Here is an 18,904-nt window from a genome sequence, read left to right as displayed (position 1 = left end):
AGTACTAATCAAAAGCAAATAAAGAAAAATATGAAGAAGGATTAGCCAAAGATGTAGGCCGAAAACCAGGAAAACATATGATCCTAATTGTCAAGGGAAAAGAATATTTTATGTGGGAGCAAGCAGTCAACAAAGTCAAGTGAAGCAGAGTATATAAACTGATATAGTCTTTTTGTTTTTATATAGTTCAGCCCAACTATTAAAGTGTTTGATATTCTTCTCAATATTTAATCAAGAAAGAGTTGAGTGTACCTGTCCAATGAGACAAATTAAGGGTGGTTCATAAAAGTAGAAAAAAAAAGGAAAATACAAAAAAAAAGAATTATAAATATCCAAAAATAGAGGATTAAAGAGAATATAATAGACTGATCTTCTCGAATATTTCACAGAACTTAAAGAGAACAAGTAGATCTACATGGGAAAGACTAAGAAATATTAAGTATAAAAAAGAGCAAGTTACAGAACACTATACACAAAATAATAGCATTCAGTTTTAAATTTATTTCTCTAGGCATATACAGTTATAAGAAAAGGTACAGAAAGAAATTTGAAACAGTATACACCAAACTTAAGTCTAATAGTTAACTCTATTAAGAAAGCTTGTATTAGGTTAGGTACGTGGCCAAGAGGACCTTTTACTTCATCTGTGTTATTTGATTTGTTTTTTACAATGAAAATATTTTCATGTATTACTCATATGATTAAATGTAGACTGTTAAAGCCAGGCACAGTGGCTCAAACCTATAATACTAACATATTGGGAGGTCACGGCCTGAGGTTTGGTTAAGGTTATGAGTTTGAGACCAGCCTCAAAAAAAGCAAGACTCTGTTTCTACAGAAAAATAGAAAAAAATTATCTGAGCACGGTGGCACATGCCAGTAGTCCCAATTATTTAGAAGGCTGAGACAGGGGAATTGCTGGAGCCCAAGAGGTTGAGGTTGCAGTGAGCTATGATGAGGCCACTGCGCTCTAGCCTAGATGACAGAGTAACACTTTGCCTCAAAAATAAAATGAATAAAATCCTATCAATACATATTTAAAATAAATATGGTAAAATTAACTTGGAAAAATATCCATTCATCAGCTAACGGGTTTTTAGTAACTTTAATAAGAACAGGTTTGAAAGAATAAACAAGACAGAAGATAAAATACAATGAATTGAGACAAAATGAAAGAAAAAAACAGTAGATAGAATATAACACAGAAAGCCTGGTAATAAACAAGAATAAAAAGAAGCCAAGGGGAGATTTTTTCATGAGAAAGAGGAAAAAAAAATGTTGTCAGGAAACCTGGTTGGTTACTCACAACAATGTTTATGAGCCATCACAAAATTTATTATCTGTATAAGGTATAAGGGATAACAATGGCAAGGCCCAGAGTAGCAAGAATAATTCATTAGGAGAATCAATATTGTTAAAGTATCTATATTACCCAAAGTGATTTACAGATTCAATGCAATCCCCCATTAAAATACCAATGTCATTTTTCGCAGGACCAGAAAAAATAGTTCTATCCTTTATATGGAATCAGAAAAGACTCCAAATAGCCAATGTAAACTTACATGGTAAGAACAAGTTTGGAAGCATGACTTTGTCAGACTTCAGGCTATACTACAAAGCTATCGTAACCAAAACAGTATGGTAGTGGCATAAAAATAGAGACATAGACCTATGGATGAGGACAGAAAACCCAGATATAAAACCATCTCCATATTCCCATCTAATCTTTAACAATGTTTTGATCAGACAAAAACTACACTGAGGAAAATAATTTTTATTCAATAAATGATGTTGGGAAAACTGGACAGCCACATGTAGAAGACTGAAACAGGATCTGCACCTCTCACCGCTCACAAAAATTAATTCACAGTGAATAACAGACTTAAACCTAAGACATGAAATTATAAGAATTCTAGAAGAAAATGTGGGAAAATCTCTTACAGATATCAGCCTTGGCAAAAAATTTATGGAGAACCCAAAAGCAATCACAGTAACAACAAAAATAAATAAATGAGACCTGATCAAATTAAAAGGTTTCTACACAGCCAAGAACACAATAATAGAGCAAAAAGACAACCTATAGAATGAGAGAAAATATTTGCATGCTATATATCCATTTCAAGGCTGATAACCAGATTCTACAAAGAATTTAAGCAAGCCAACAAGAAAAGATCAAACAACCCCACTAAAATGTAGGCAAAAGAATGAACAGAAACGTAGGGCGCCAGCCCCATATGCCGAGGGTGGCGGGTTCAAACCCAGCCCCGGCCAAACTGCAACCAAAAAATAGCCGGGCGTTGTGGTGGGCGCCTGTAGTCCCAGCTACTCGGGAGGCCGAGGCAAGAGAATCGCTTAAGCCCAGGAGTTGGAGGTTGCTGTGAGCTGTGTGAGGCCACGGCACTCTACCGAGGGCCATAAAGTGAGACTCTGTCTCTACAAAAAAAAAAAAAAAAAAAAAAAGAATGAACAGAAACTTTTCAGATGAGGATAGACTAATGGCCAATGAACACATGAAAAAATGTTCAACATCTCTAATCATCTAGGAAATGCAAATGAAAAGCACACTGAGGTATCATCTAACTCCAGTGAGAAGGGCTCATATAAAAAAGTCCCAAAGCAACAGACTCTGGCATGGATGAGGAGGGAAAGGAACACTCACACACTGTTGGTGGGACTGCAAACTAGTACAATCTCTGTGGAAATTAGTATGGAGATATCTTAAAGAACTAAAAGTAGACCTACCATGTGATCCAGCAATTTCACTACCAGGGCCTGTTTCTAATACCTATAACATGAAAGGACTAAGACTTGATTTTTTAATAAAGGTCCCTTCTAATTCTAACATTTGGTCATGGCAAAATTCTGCATAAAGCTCAGATTTAGAGGAACATCTAGTTTGGAGTCTTTCCTCTGTTGCTTTCTTATTGGTTATATGATATGTGTACTGGGCCAGTCATGCTCTGTTAGGCCTCAGTATTTCTATCTGTGAAATGGGAACACTACTATCTTGCATTGTTGCTGTGAGGATCACATTTTGTAATGGATATATGAATGGTTTTGCTTCTCTAGCAGTAAAGGAGAGCATGTAACCAACCCTCTACCTGTAGGTGCTCATCTGTTATTGTTGGATTCCACATAGTTAGTGCCCAACTTCCCTGAGTCAAGCACATTTTATAGGGCTAAAGAGGAGGTTTTCTTCCTAGCCTATCCCCAAACTGGTGTTTACTTTCATCATCTCTTCTGTACCAGCACTGCAGCCTTACCTTTGCTTACTTCCCAACATCTCCTCTGCCCCAGTGATTTCTCCCCATCTCAATTTGTATGTTGTTTGAACTAAATGTATCCATGAATGAACAAATGAACAGATGAATGAATGGTAATAGATGATGGGCTGTGAAGTCATATTTAAATGCACTATCATATTTAAATGACCCAAAGGAAAAAAGGTCATTTTATCATAAAGACACTTCCACTCAAATGTTTATAGCACTACAATTCACAATCTCAAAGATGTGAAACAATCCAAGTGTCCACAATACATGAATGGATTAATAAAATGTAGCGTATGTACACTACGGTCCATGAAATACTACTCAGCCATAAAAAATGATGACCTAGTACTTCTGGATGGAATTGGAAACTATCCTCCTAAGTGAAGTATCTAAAGAATGAACAAACAAACACGACATGTACTCAATAGTACTCAATCAGAACTACGATCAACACTATGTGCAAATAAGAAAGTGATACTAAACAAATTCAAGTAGGTGGCGGAAGAGGGAATGGGTAAATTCACACTTAATGGGTACAATGCACTTTCTGTATTTTAAATATTCTGAAGAATTTTTTTTCGGCAATAAACAACAGGAATTACTTGGGAGTAGGGTATAAACTGAAATCTCTTTTGGCACCAGAATAAAAACATCCCCAAATACCTCTGTTCTGAAGAAAACCAAACATCTCTCAGTGGCTAGGTCCCTCAAGAAAATTCTTAGAGGGAAGATAAGTGTTAACAACTAGCTGCAACTTCCTAGGGCATGAATCATCAACAACATTATCAGAAAAGCCTAATCCAAAAAGCATTCTTAAGAGAGGGGGGTGGCTACTCAAAGTCTGGTTAAAGAAAGAATAAGGTGATGAACCCTAGGCTTGGGATGATCCCAGTAAGCAAAAATGTTGAAACCACAGTAAAACTGTTTCTGCCTTTAAAAAGATAATGCACACAATACTACATTTTGTTGGTAGGAGTGGGTTGGGCATTACAGTGTGACAGCTGAAAGGAAAGAGGTTGGAAATCTACTGAGCGCAGCCTTTGGAGGGACATTTGCTGTCCCCATACAGGAAGCCCTCCATTTGGGAGACCTGACATGCTTTGCCACACCTATTCAAATTACATTAGAGACTAAAACACCATTTTGTATTAACAGTCCTCACCTTAAGAGTTCTATCTGTAGAAGAGGCAAATTCTTCCTTTGATTTATCCTACAGGCTGCTTCCTGAGAATCAGAAGAGAACAACCAACTTCGATCATTTGAACACGGGGCGTCAACTAATACCTGGGGACAAGAAAGGATAATGATGTGGATGAGCACAGACAGCAGTTCTCAGGCACAAAGTAGATAGAGAGGCTACGTAAAACACGACAACAAACAAACAAAAACTGAGAATACACCAGCGTAAGGTTTTTTTTTTCTTTGTAATATATTTCAGCATTCTAGTGGTAAGGTAAGGTCATTATGATATTGACTAATACTTTTCAGAAAAATTTCCTATATATTTTCAGTGTTAGGGTTTTTGGGAGGAAAGATAAAGTCTACTTATGTCTACTAATGATATTTGATATTCTTGACCATTGCAGCAAAAATCTTCACACAAGTTACTCGTTGTAAATAACTATTACTATTTATTTCTAAATTCTCAGCATTTATTTTAAGAATATTTCAATTTTGCTTGACTAAAATGACCTCTTTCTTCAACTGTCACATTCTCATATAAAATGTTATTGAATTAAATCGATGTAGTGCATGTGTGTGCACTGAACCAAATATCTGATCTTTTCATGAGCATCTTTGAGGTTACCTGGAAATAAAAAACATTCTCTAATCCCCAATCCCAGTGTTACCAATTCTTTTGAACCATGCTGATGATCAAATGAGAACTTCCATGTGCACTTTATCAAAATTCCCCAGAGCACTGAGAAACTCTATCAGGCTGTGTCTGAGAGCAGAAGGAAACTAACGACAGCCAAACAACATAATAGTGGCATCCTTCGGAGTCTATCAGTTTGTCACTATGTGATAAACGTACCTTGTCAAAGGTTTCAGGCTGGGCATCCCCCATTTCTCTGCCATCCAATTCAGATACTTTGATTACATTTATCAAAGGTTGTGGGATGAAAGATTCTAACGTCTGCCTCAGCCACCTCAGTCTCTGACTGTCATATTCATTACAATGGAGATAACCTAAATATAAAGGAGTAAAAAATTTCAAATGAAGGTAACAGAACTGTTCAATTTCTACTTTTCAGCAAATAAATTTCATAAAGTAATCAATTCATCATAATTACACAGAAATAGGACTCAGAGGTAAACATTGTTATTATCTTATGCTTTAAAAACAGACATATGGGCTCAGCACCAGTAGCACAGTGGGTATGATGCCAGCCACATACACTGAAGCTGGTGGGTTCAAACCCAGCCCAGGACAGCTAAACAACAATGACAACTATAACAAAAAATAGCCAGGTGTTGTGGCGGGTGCCTGTAGTCCCAGCTACTTGGGAGGCTGAGGCAAGAGAATTGCTTAAGCCTAAGAGTTTGAGGTTGCTGTGAGCTGTGACGCCACGGCATTCTATCGAGGGTGACATAGTAAGACTCTGTCTCCAAAAAAAAAAAACTAGAAATATGTATGTATATTTTTATACACACACACTACATAAAACATATGTAACAGTTATGCCTATACAGCCTCTCAGAAGCTCTCTCTCTCAGCATTTACTCAATCAACTTTAATTTTGGAAGTGAAGTCTATACAGGATTATTAATTCATAAAGACATGTATATTTGTAAAGATATGCTGTACAACCAATACTTCAGACACACTTCTCACCCTAAAGTACTAACTTAATCTTAAGAGTAAACAATACTGCACATCTTCATTTTAAAACAAGGAAGATAAAGGAGTATGTGGAAAAAAGCAGTGTGCTCTACATAAGAAAGATATAGATTTAAATTATTAGCTGGGACTTGGGAGAAACCACTTAGTTCTTCAAAAGTCTCAGTTTCCTTATTTCTAAAATTCTAAGGTAGCTAGGAATTATACCAAGCTACTTTACAGATTGGCTATTAAGATTAAATGTGATAACTTTAGTAACATACCTAGCAAAGTACTGCAGAAATAGAACTAAAAATTGCTTGTAAAAAATACTAACAATTCAGGAGGCGCCTATGGCTCAGTGAGTAGGGCACCGGCCCCATATACCAAGAGTGGCGGGTTTGAATCTAGCCCTGGCCAAATTGCAACAAAAAATAGCCAGGCGTTGTGGTGGGATCCTGTAGTCCCAGCTACTCGGCAGGCTGAGGCAAGAGAATCGCCTATGCCCAAGAGCTGGAGGTTGCTGTGAGCTGTGATGCCATAGCACCCTACCAAGGGTGATAAAGTGAGACTCTGTCTCCAAAAAAAAAAAAAAAAAACAAGAAAAACACTAAACAGTTCTTAAATCCTTATTATGTGCTAGGCATTGTTCTAAGCACTTTATGTGTACTAATACATTTAATCTTAACAAACCTATTTCTAGATATATAAGGTTATTATTTCTTTTTTTTTATTGTTGGGGATTCATTGAGGGTACAATAAGCCAGGTTACACTGATTGCAATTGTTAGGTAAAGTCCCTCTTGCAATCATGTCTTGCCCCCATAAAGTGTGACACAAACCAAGGCCCCACCCCCCTCACTCCGTCCCTCTTTCTGTCCCCCCCCATAACCATAATTGTCATTAATTGTCCTCATATCAAAATTGAGTACATAGGATTCATGCTTCTCCATTCTTGTGATGCTTTACTAAGAATAATGTCTTCCACGTCCATCCAGGATAATACGAAGGATGTAAAGTCTCCATTTTTTGTAATGGCTGAATAGTATTCCATGGTATACATATACCACAGCTTGTTAATCCATTCCTGGGTTGATGGGCATTTAGGCTGTTTCCACATTTTGGCGATTGTAAATTGAGCTGAAATAAACAGTCTAGTACAAGTGTCCTTATGATAAAAGGATTTCTTTCCTTCTGGGTAGATGCCCAGTAATGGGATTGCAGGATCAAATGGGAGGTCTAGCTTGAGTGCTTTGAGGTTTCTCCATACTTCCTTCCAGAAAGGTTGTACTAGTTTGCAGTCCCACCAGCAGTGTAAAAGTGTTCCCTTCTCTCCACATCCACGCCAGCATCTGCAGTTTTGAGATTTTGTGATGTGGGCCATTCTCACTGGGGTTAGATGATATCTCAGGGTTGTTTTGATTTGCATTTCCCTAATACATACACATGATGAACATCTTTTCATGTGTTTGTTAGCCATTCGTCTGTCATCTTTAGAGAAAGTTCTATTCATGTCTCTTGCCCATTGATATATGGGATTGTTGGCTTTTTTCATGTGGATTAATTTGAGTTCTCTATAGATCCTAGTTATCAAGCTTTTGTCTGATTCAAAATATGCAAATATCCTTTCCCATTGTGTAGGTTGTCTCTTTGCTTTGGTTATTGTCTACTTAGCTGTACAGAAGCTTTTCAGTTTAATGAAGTCCCATTTGTTTATTTTTGTTCTTGTTGCAATTGCCATGGCAGTCTTCTTCATGAAGTCTTTCCCCAGGCCAATATCTTCCAGTGTTTTTCCTATGCTTTCTTGGAGGATTTTTATGGTTTCATGCCTTAAATTTAAATCCTCTATCCATCTTGAAACAATTTTTGTGAGTGGGGAAAGCTGTGGGTCCAGTTTCAGTCTTTTACATGTAGACATCCAGTTCTCCCAACACCATTTATTGAATAGGGAGTCTTTCCCACAAAGTATGTTCTTGTTTGCTTTATCGAAGATTAGGTGGTTGTAAGATGTTAGTTTCATTTCTTGGTTTTCAATTCGATTCCAAGTGTCTATGTCTCTGTTTTTGTGCCAGTACCATGCTGTCTTGACCACTATGGCTTTGTAGTACAGACTAAAATCTGGTATGCTGATGCCCCCAGCTTTATTTTTATTACTAAGAACTGCCTTAGCTATACGGGTATTTTTCCGGTTCCATACAAAAAGCAGAATCATTTTCTCCAAATCTTGAAAGTACAATGTCGGTATTTTGATAGGAATGGCATTGAATAGGTAGATTGCTTTGGGAAATATAGACATTTTAACAATGTTGATTCTTCCCATCCATGAGCATGGTATGTTCTTCCATTTGTTAATATCCTCTGCTATTTCCTTTCTGAGGAGTTCATAGTTTTCTTTATAGAGGTCCTTCACCTCCTTCGTTAGGTATATTCCTAGGTATTTCATTTTCTTTGAAACTATGGTGAAGGGAGTTGTGTCCTTAATTAGCTTCTCTTCTTAACTGTTATTGGCGTATACAAAGGCTACTGACTTGTGGACATTGATTTTATATCCTGAAACATTACTGTATTTTTTGATGACTTCTAGGAGTCTTGTGGTTGAGTCTTTGGGGTTCTCTAAGTATAAGATCATGTCGTCAGCAAAGAGGGAGAGTTTGACCTCCTCTGCTCCCATTTGGATTCCCTTTATTTCCTTGTCTTGCCTAATTGTATTGGCTAGAACTTCCAGCACTATGTTGAATAGTAAAGGTGACAGAGGACAACCTTGTCTGGTTCCAGTTTTAAGAGGAAAAGCTTTCAGTTTTACTCCATTCAGTAAAATATTGGCTGTGGGTTTGTCATAGATAGCTTCAATCAGTTTTAGAAATGTGCCACCTATGCCTATACTCTTCAGTGTTCTAATTAGAAAAGTATGCTGGATTTTATCAAATGCTTTTTCTGCATCTATTGAGAGGATCATGTGATCTTTATTTTTGCCTCTGTTAATATGGTGGATAACGTTTATGGACTTGCATATGTTAAACCAGCCTTGCATCCCTGGGATGAAGCCTACTTGATTATGATGAATGACTTTTTTGATGATAAGCTGTAATCTATTGGCTAGGATTTTGTTGAGAATTTTTGCATCTATGTTCATGAGTGAGATTGGTCTGAAATTCTCCTTTTTGTTTGGGTCTTTTCCTGGTTTTGGTATCAGGTTGATGTTTGCTTCATAGAATGTGTTGGGGAAGATTCCTTCTTCCTCAATTTTTTGGAATAATTTCTGAAGTACAGGAATAAGCTCTTCCTTGAAGGTTTGATAGAATTCTGAAGTGAAGCCATCGGACCAGGGCATTTTGTGGTTGGAAGATTTTTTATTGTTTCTTTGATCTCAGTGCTTGAAATTGGTCTGTTCAGGAGCTCTATTTCTTCCTGCCTGAGTCAAGGGAGAGGTGTGATTCCAAATATTTATCCATTTCCTTCACATTGTCAAATTTCTGGTCATAGAGTTTCTGGTAGTATTCAGAGATGATCTCTTGTATCTCTATGGGATCAGTTGTGATTTCCCCTGTATCATTTCTGATTGAGGTTACTAGAGATTTTACTTTTCTATTCCTCATTAGTCTGGCCAATAGTTTATCTATTTTATTTATTTTTTCAAAAAACCAACTCCTTGTTTCATTAATTTTCTGAATGATTCTTTTGTTTTCAATTTCATTGATCTCTGATTTGATTTTGGATATTTCTTTTCTTTTACTGAGTTTAGGCTTAGATTGTTCTTCTTTTTCCAATTCCATAAGATCTCTTGTGAGATTGTTGATATGCTCTCTTTCTGTTTTTCGAATGCAGGCATCTAAAGCGATGAATTTTCCTCTCAAAACTGCTTTTGTAGTATCCGACAGGCTTTGGTAGCTTGTGTCTTCATTGTTGTTATGCTCAAGGAAGTTAATGATTTCCTGTTTTATTTCTTCTTGCACCCATCTGTTATTCAACAGAAGATTGTTTAATTTCCATGCCTTTGGGTGGGGTCGAGCATTTTTGTTAGAGTTGAGTTCCACCTTTAGTGCCTTATGGTCTGAGAAGATACAAGGTAAAATTTCAATTCTTTTGATTCTGTTGATATTTGTTTTGTGACCCAGAATATGATCAATTTTGGAGAATGTTCCATGGGGTGATGAGAAGAATGTATATTCTTTATCTTTGGGATGGAATGTTGTATATGCGTCTATCAAGCATAGTTGTTCTAGGGTCTCATTTAAATCTCTTATACCTTTGTTTAATTTCTGTTTAGAGGATCTGTCCAGCTCTGTAAGACGAGTGTTAAGGTCCCCTGTTATTATGGTATTATCAGATATCATATTGCTCAGACTGAGTAAGGTCTGTTTCAAGAATCTGGAAGCATTTAAATTGGGTGCATAAATATTTAGAATTGAAACATCTTCTTGTTGTATTTTTCCCTTGACCAATATAAAGTGACCATCTTTGTCTTTTTTGACTTTAGTTGCTTTAAATCCTCATGTATCTGAAAATAAGATTGCAACTCCTCTTTTCTTCTGAATTCCATTTGCCTGAAAAACTGTCTTCCAACCCTTGATTCGGAGCTTTAATTTGTCTTGTGAAGCCAGGTGTGTTTCTTGCAGACAGCAAATGGATGGCTTGTGTTTTTTAATCCAGTCAGCCAATCTATGTCTCTTCACTGGGGAATTCAAGCCATTAACATTTATTGAGATAATTGATAAGTGTGGTAGTATTCTATTCGTCTTATTTGGTGAGAGTCCATTGCTTAGTTTTATCTTTTGCATCAGTGTGGAGGTTAGGTTCTGTCCTTTAATTTCTGAGTTCTTACTTTGATGCTGATCCATTGTGGTGATCAGTGTGCAGAACGGGTTGAAGTATTTCCTGTAGAGTTGGTCTTGTTGTGGCGAATTTCCTCAATCTTTGTATATCCGTAAATGATTTGATTTCTCCGTCAATTTTGAAGCTTAGCTTAGCAGGGTACAGAATTCTGGGCCGGAAATTGTTCTGTTTAAGTAGATTAAAGGTAGATGACCATTGTCTTCTTGCTTGGAAAGTTTCATTAGAGAAGTCCGTGGTCACAATGATGGATTTGCCCCTGTAGGTCAACTGGCGCTTACTCCTGGAAGCTTGCAGAATCTTTTCTTTTGTCTTGACTTTGGACAGGTTCATCACAATGTGTTTTGGAGAAGCTCGGTTAAAGTTGAGGTGACCTGGGGTCCGATATCCCTCTGAAAGCAGTGTGTCAGAATCTTTGGTGATATTTGGGAAATTTTCTTTTATAATATTCTATAGTATGGCTTCCATTCCTCTGGGGCATTCTTCTTCCCCTTCTGGGATTCCTATAACTCGTATGTTGGAACGCTTCATAAAGTCCCATAATTCTGACAGTGAACGTTCTGCTTTCTCTCTCTTCTTTTCTGCCTCTTTTACTATCTGAGTTATCTCAAGAACTTTGTCTTCTACCTCTGAAATTCTTTCTTCTGCATGGTCTAACCTGTTACTGATACTTTCCATTGCATCTTTAAGTTCCCTAATTGACTGTTTCAGTTCCTTCAGCTCTGCTATATCCTTTTTATATTCTTCATATCGTTCATCTCTGTTTTGATTCTGTTTTTGGATTTCCTTTTGGTTATTTTCCACTTTATTAGCAGTTTCCTTCATTGTTTCCATCATTTCTTTCATTGTTTTCAACATGTGTATTCTAAATTCCCTTTCTGTCATTCCTAACATTTCTTTATAGGTGGAATCATCTGCAGTAGCTACCTCATGGTCCTTTGGCGGGGTTGTTCTGGACTGGTTCTTCATGTTGCCTGGAGTTTTCTGTTGATTCTTCCTCATGAGTGATTTCTTTTATCTGTTTCTTTGCCCTAATTTTCCTTTTACTTCCTCTTGCTCTTTAAGTTCTCATGCCTGTGGACTAAGGGTTACAGGACCAGAAGGGTCAGAAGGTTGAAGAGCAAAAAAGGGATGAAAGAAAGGAGGACCGAGTGATAAGAAAAATAGAGAAACGCGGCTCAGACCCCACCCTTAGGCTACTTGGTCACTGGGTTACCAGAAAGGAATATTGACAAAAAGAAGAGAGGCACAGAAAGAGGGAGACAGAGCAATATAGGTGTACAGTAGGGTACTTTGACACAACCTTAAAAAAATAAAAACCACCTTCTGGGGGTGCCCCGTTGGGTGGTTCCCTTGAGGTTAGCAGCTCTTTGCTAACCTGATCAGACACTGTACCCCACCTCCACCAAGTAGAGAGGAAAGACAAAAATGCTATAAATCAAACCAAAACAAGCAAACAGTAAACTTTACGGGATAAAATTGGGTGAAAAAGCAAATAATAGCAGTAGAAACACTAGCAAAAATGAAGTTCTAGTTATTGAAAAAGGCAGCAATGGGACATTATAATTAAACTAGAAACATTGAGAAAGAAAAAGGATCTCTATGGAAACGGTTGAAATTAAAAAACAAAACAATATCAAAATAAACAAAAAAAAACAACCAAACCAAAGTGGGAAAAAAAAAAAAACACAACCAAAAACAAAGCAGTATGTATATGTTATTGAATACTGTCTGGGCAACACGTGGTCTTCTGGGGTATGAGATGTTAATCACAGTTCTGATACGACTGGAGGCTGCTGATTTCTCAAACCCCAGCAGGTAGACACCCTAAATCTCTCTTCAGCCCACTTAAAAGGCTCTTTGAACTTGTAAACTTGCTGAGCAGAAGCTTTCCCAGGAAAGTGCTTGTCGCTGGAATCACTGCTGAAGTGGCTATCCACTTACCCAGTGTGCCAAAACCAGTGTCACTCTGCCCCTGAGGGTTAGGGCTGCAAGGCGGCTCAGACCCCACCCTTAGGCTACTTGGTCACTGGGTTAGCAGCTCCCACCAGATTCTAGCTCTGCGACCCTGAGGGCGGAGCTTGCCAAGGCAGATCGCTCACAATGGCTCCCTGTGACCCACAGCCAAACACTATTAGCTCCGTCTGGCTCAGCGGCTCAGACTGGGGCCCTAGACAACGGCCAAAGTTCTCCTCACTTCTGCTCAGGCTCTCCCCAAGGCAGTTCAACTGAGTGCCAAGTCCAAAGACACCAAAACAGTTCACAGGTAAGGCCTTTCTGGTTTGTAGTCTCGCTGCTACTGAACTTACAGTTGCAGGCGGGTTTAGATGGATTGAACACACACGACCACTGGCCATTTTTCCACTGTTTTAGTTCTCCTCTTGGGGTCCAGAAGTCTCTCACTGACTCCCTGTATCCTCAGAGGAGTGATGATAGGCAGATCCCACCAGACAGAGATGCCTGGAGTCCTATCTCCCCAGACTCACAGTGCCCAGATGCAAGGAAGCTGTTACTCCGCCGCCATCTTGCTCCGCCCTCTATTATTTCTGTTTTAATGACGAAGAAAACTGAGGCCACGAGAGGTTAGGTACCTGGCCCAGCTTCACATAGCAGGTAATCCAACTTAGTTCCAGAGCTGTATTCACTCTTTAAGCAATACTGTAGGCTGCTTCTCAGTATAGAGGGCATTCAGGAAGGAATTCTCTTCTTAGTGATATAGTTATTTTGTTTTTCCTTTGTTTAAATATATATATTTTAAACATAGATCCTGTATGTATTAAGCATATATGTGCAAGCATATTTTTAAATGCATAAAAGTACAAAGGCAGAACATTAAAAATTGCCTGAAACCCACTGTTTTCAGATAACTACCACTTAACATTTTGATAATCATACTGTATTTCTTTATACATATACTCACATATAAAATTTTAAGTAAATGAAATTAAATAATATTTTTGGCAGTGTCAGTTTTCTCTATATTCTTGATCTTCCTCCTCCACCAGCTGCCCAAGAAAAGTAACCCATGTTATTAACCTAATATATATTCATGAACACACAGAATTATATCACATACACTTCTCTGTCTTTTTTATTCTCCATATACATCAATACCTAAAGGAAATACCCCCAAGTCAATTGGCAGAGATAAAAATAATTTTTAAACATTGCTAAATAGTACATGGAACAGACATATTATCCTGCATTCAACTATTTTTCTATTGTTGTCTGATCACAACTGTTCTGTTGTCACTAAAAACAACACTCAACAAGCAGCTATCCTTACATGGTATGCTTTTATTGTTTTGAGACAGTACCTCAGCAATGGACAGGTTTTAGTAGAGCAATTTTTAGTTTTATTAAATACCACCCCCTCCGCAAACCCCTCATAAAAGTGTAGTTAGTACAATATGGGCTGTGATGCTGTTAAGTTGCATTTCCTGATCGCTAACTGATTGCACACCTTTAAGTTTCCTGACGGCCATTTGATTTTGCTTCTCTGTCAGCAGCCTATTTTTTCCATTATATTTTTCTTATTAACTAGTAAGATAGTTTCATATTATAAATATTAAAACTTTATCTGCCATCTGATTTATAAATATTTTCTAAATTGCCTTCTGAATTTCTTTATATCTTTTGAAAAATTGCATAACATTTTTTTTTTTTTTTTGTTTGAGACAGAGTCTCAAGCTGTTGCCCTGGGTAGCGTGCTGTGGCATCACAGCTCACAGCAACCTCCAACTCCTTGGCTCAAGCGATTCTCCTGCCTCAGCCTCCCAAGTAGCTGGGACTACAGGCGCCTACCACAATGCCCAGCTGTTGTTGCTGTTGTTGTTGTTGTTGTCATTGTTGTTTGGCAGGCCCGGCTGGGTTCGAATCTGCCAGCCCTGTTGTATGCGGCCAGTGCCCTAGCAACTGAGCTATAGGCGCTGAACCATTCACAACTTTATATAGCCAATCATATTACTCTTTTATAATTTCTAGGGTTACTGGATGATGTCAGCAGCATGGTGAAAGGACTCAACATGAAGAAAGAAACTTTGTTGAAACAATCCAATCACTATTCCTTGAAATTCAGACAGCTGTCCAATCTGAGTTGAAGAATCACTCCAAATGCCTGCTTTGGGACACACTTTCTAAAACTAAGCCATGTTCCCTGACATAGGGTTATAAACTTCTGGACCCCATTGGGATATTAGGTAATCACTCTGTAATTCTTGCTGTAGGTAAATACATTTGTGATTTCTTTTCTCTTACTAAAAAAATAAAAATTATTGATACATTTTAACAGATTTTGGTTTTCTTTAATATTATCCCACATTTTAAGTTGTTTTCGGGGGGCGGGGGGTGTTAGGGTACCTAGTCTGCTATATCTCAGGAAATGGACATCTTTACCATTTCTCTATCCCTCAACTCTGTTTCTCCCATCCAATATCTCATACATAGTATATACATACTAAATGTGGATAACTTGATGATGTATGTATTATAATAAAGAATATTTAAAGAACTACCACTGAAAATCATGGCAGCTTTTCATTAAATTATAGCTTTAATCAAGATTCTCAATTCAGCATTTTAAAATAGCTCCCAGCTGAACTATGGCTTTATGCTATATTATTGTTTTGCTTAGATGTATTTTAGATTTTATTTGAAATGGTCTTAGGTTGCTTAAACTTTTAAAAATATGCAATATAAAGTGTCACAATGCAAGTTTAATTAATTTTATGCTTGTGTTATCAAAAATAATCAACTTGACATTTACTTCATCAAAGTAGGAAAGGAGGTAAATTTAACAAGTTCCTAAAAAACTCACTGAGGCTTTAGCATCTGCACATGGCAGGCTTTGGTCCAAACTGGTAGTTTCATTTATTCATTTATTTTAGTTAAATACCTAACTTTGAAAGAACTTTTGCCTTATTTATAGTTCTTCTGAGCCGTAAGTTATAATTATAACTGTTTTCTACTGTGACCTAAAATAAAATCCTACCCCCCACAACCTGCCAACTGAATAGCTCCTCTCTTAACGGGGACACCAGAAAAACCCTACAACTGAGTTCCTGGCCATGAAAGGAAGAAAGGTCTGACATGCTTCATTATACCTCCTCCCTTTTGGAGTTGTGATACAACAATTAACCAGTATTAATTTTAAAAGAGATTATCATAAGATTGATAAATCAGACTCTCTGTGACAATAAGATACAAAATTAATACTAGGATATATATGCAGGTCATGAATTTGCTTAATGGATCTCTTATGTTGGGTCTTGTCTCTTATTTTAAAATATCCCAAGCCTTTAGGCAAGGCTTTATTTCTTTAAGCAATTACAAGTCAAAAAATCTTTCACCCATCTATAATCTGTAACTCTCCTCACCACTTCCAGATGTCTCGCTTTTTCAGGTTGAACCAATATATACCTTCCATGTATTGATTTATGATTTTACCTGCAATTTCTGTCTCTCTAAAATATTTAAAACCAAACTGTAACCCAATGCCTCAGGGACCACATGATCAAGACTTCTTGGGTGTGGTTTCCCAGGCCATAGCGACACACATCGGCCCAGAATGAACCACTTTAAATTATTTTACAGAGTTTGGGGTTTTTCCATTAACAGTATATTCCTCTCAATGTCAAAACTAGGATCGTGATACTGTCCTACATACTAAACATGCAGAGAAGGCTAATGGTAAGATTCTTTGAGCTACTCAGAAGCAATGTTATAAATTCCCAAAAGAACAAAATGGTAATAATGAATTTCTTTTTTTTTTTTTTGAGACAGAGCCTCAAGCCATCACCCTGGGTAGAGTGCCGTGGCATCACAGCTCATAGCAACCTCCAACTCCTGGGCTCAAGCGATTCTCCTGCCTCCATCTCCCAAGTAGCTGGGACTACAGGTGCCTGCCACAACACCCGGCTGTGTTTTGGTTGCAGCCGTCATTGTTGTTTGGCGGGCCCGGGCTGGATTCGAACCCGCCAGCTCAGGTATATGTGGCTGGTGCCTTAGCTGCTTGAGCCACAGGCGCCGAGCCGGCAATAATGAATTTCTTAAAACTTAGCTAGAATTAGATTAAAATGCACTTAAGAGTACAACCACTTTAAGATTCTGGTTTATTAAGGCATTTATTATGGAATAAGCATAGTACTAGTTGCTATAGATACAAAGAAAAATAAGAACCTGCTCTGTGCTCAAGAAGACCAACAGAGATTTGTCTAAAAGACTCCTCTAGATAAGTCAGCAGGTGAGTATCACTGGAAGACTGGCGAACAGAGTCAATAGCACAACAGTAAAACTTGAGTTCTGATCCCAATTCTGCTACCTACCTCAGGCTGTTTAGTTACTGTCTCTGTCTCAGTTTCACCTTTAAAATGGGAATAATAATACTGAATTCACTGCAGAGCTAAAATGAGATAATGGTCACCAGTGAGTGTCACAGTGTTCCTCAGAGTCCTAGGACTTCAGGAAGATTTCTACATAAAGATAAAATATAAGACATGGGAAACAAAGACTACTAAAAATGTGTGAAAAGCCCAGATTTATATAATGTAATTAACACAGTAATTAGTACATACAAAGTATTCCAAAATGATTATTATTTTTATTATCACCACAAAGAAAATGCACCTAAATGCAGGGAGTTCAGGGAAGGCTTTTCAAGACAGTTGATTCCTGAAGTATAATATGAAGGATGGAAAGAGGAAGAGAAGGAAAAAAGTGGTAAAAGGAAAAACCTGTAGAGTTTGCCAGAGTGACTACCGATATGAAGGAGCAGGAAGGCAGGCAAAAGCAATTCAACAAAGAAAGTCTTTCTAATCTTAATTGCCCCCAAAAGCTAACCAGCTATCAAAAAGTTAACACTGACACCAAAGAAATTTTAATGTCTGGAGGGACAAAGACTTCAGCAAGAAAGTTGTATTAAAGCAACTCCACCAAGCTAGGTCATCCTTAGTTAATATGTTAACGATTTTCTGTTTAGAAACAGAATTGTTCGCTCTTTTCTGTCAAGACCAGAACATTACAAAGACTGTATTGACAAGAAATGTGTCCATCGCTGTGCTAACAGGTGAGAGCAACTTGACTAAAAGTAGACTAATATTTTATCCTAAAGCATGAGCTTTTTAATCATTCAAAGCTGTGAGCCTCTTGGCCCCAAATAAAGACCAACACGGGTCTAAAGAAATCTGGTGTATAAATGCACATTTAGTGCAGCCATCATTTTAAGTTTTGCTTATAAAAGCTTTGATTAGCATTGCTTCTGCATTCCAAATTCAAGCACTGTAGCTAACCTAATTTGGGCTTTAAGCATCAGCATGAAGACATCTGTACTTCTTAGCAAATCATTATCATTAGTCCTACTTAGATGAAAAGCTACTTTACTTGGAACACTGCCCTGGACAGAAGAACAGGAAGATTCTTCTGCACTTCAAACTCCCCAAATATATCAGTTTGACTTTAGGGTCCTAATCAAATCAACTTTGCTACCATAAACGTATAAAATATTTATAGCCTACTAATGAGGATAATTTTGGATTAAAATGCCCTTACTTCAAAATGGTAACCAAATTTGACATTCCTATTCCACTTTCTATAACATTAAAGATTGCATACCCCAAATTAATGAGTATAAGCCTGCTGACAGTCAATATAAGAACACTGCCTAAGAACATTGAAGAGAAGTCAAAACAAAATATTCCTTTATGACACACAATTCCACAAAACTTCAGCTCTAATGATAAATAATAAGTAACCTTATAAAACAACCTCTTTTGATGTGATCAATGAAATCTTAACCAGAATTCTAAACATACAGTATATTTTCTCGTAAATATACAGTTAACTGATGTATTTGTACCAATGCCTAGTACAACTGGACTCACATTTCTTATTAAAAATTGTTAATCTATTTCAACAGGAAATGATCTCAAAGAAAAATATAAATTAGCATTCTTCAAACTGGGATTTGCATGTCTAGGGGATATAAC

The 18,904-nt window shown here is 37.4% G+C and overlaps 1 protein-coding gene across 1 annotated transcript in view; it reads right to left on the bottom strand.

The window, feature by feature from the left end:
- The window catches only part of NSUN3 (NOP2/Sun RNA methyltransferase 3), a 63,570-nt gene that overhangs the window by 29,037 nt on the left and 15,629 nt on the right, over window positions 1-18,904 (bottom strand). Inside the window, exons 4-5 of the mRNA XM_053565742.1 lie at window positions 5,308-5,462; window positions 4,435-4,556 (exon numbers count right to left, since the gene is read on the bottom strand). Coding sequence (XP_053421717.1) covers window positions 4,435-4,556; window positions 5,308-5,462 — 277 coding nt within the window. The remainder of the gene's footprint in view (window positions 1-4,434; window positions 4,557-5,307; window positions 5,463-18,904) is intronic.

This window comes from Nycticebus coucang, chromosome 16 (assembly GCF_027406575.1).
Source record: "Nycticebus coucang isolate mNycCou1 chromosome 16, mNycCou1.pri, whole genome shotgun sequence".
Taxonomy (NCBI): domain Eukaryota; kingdom Metazoa; phylum Chordata; class Mammalia; order Primates; family Lorisidae; genus Nycticebus; species Nycticebus coucang.
The sequence above is the reverse complement of the archived record's forward strand: the minus strand, read 5'-3'. Positions and strand labels throughout refer to the sequence as shown.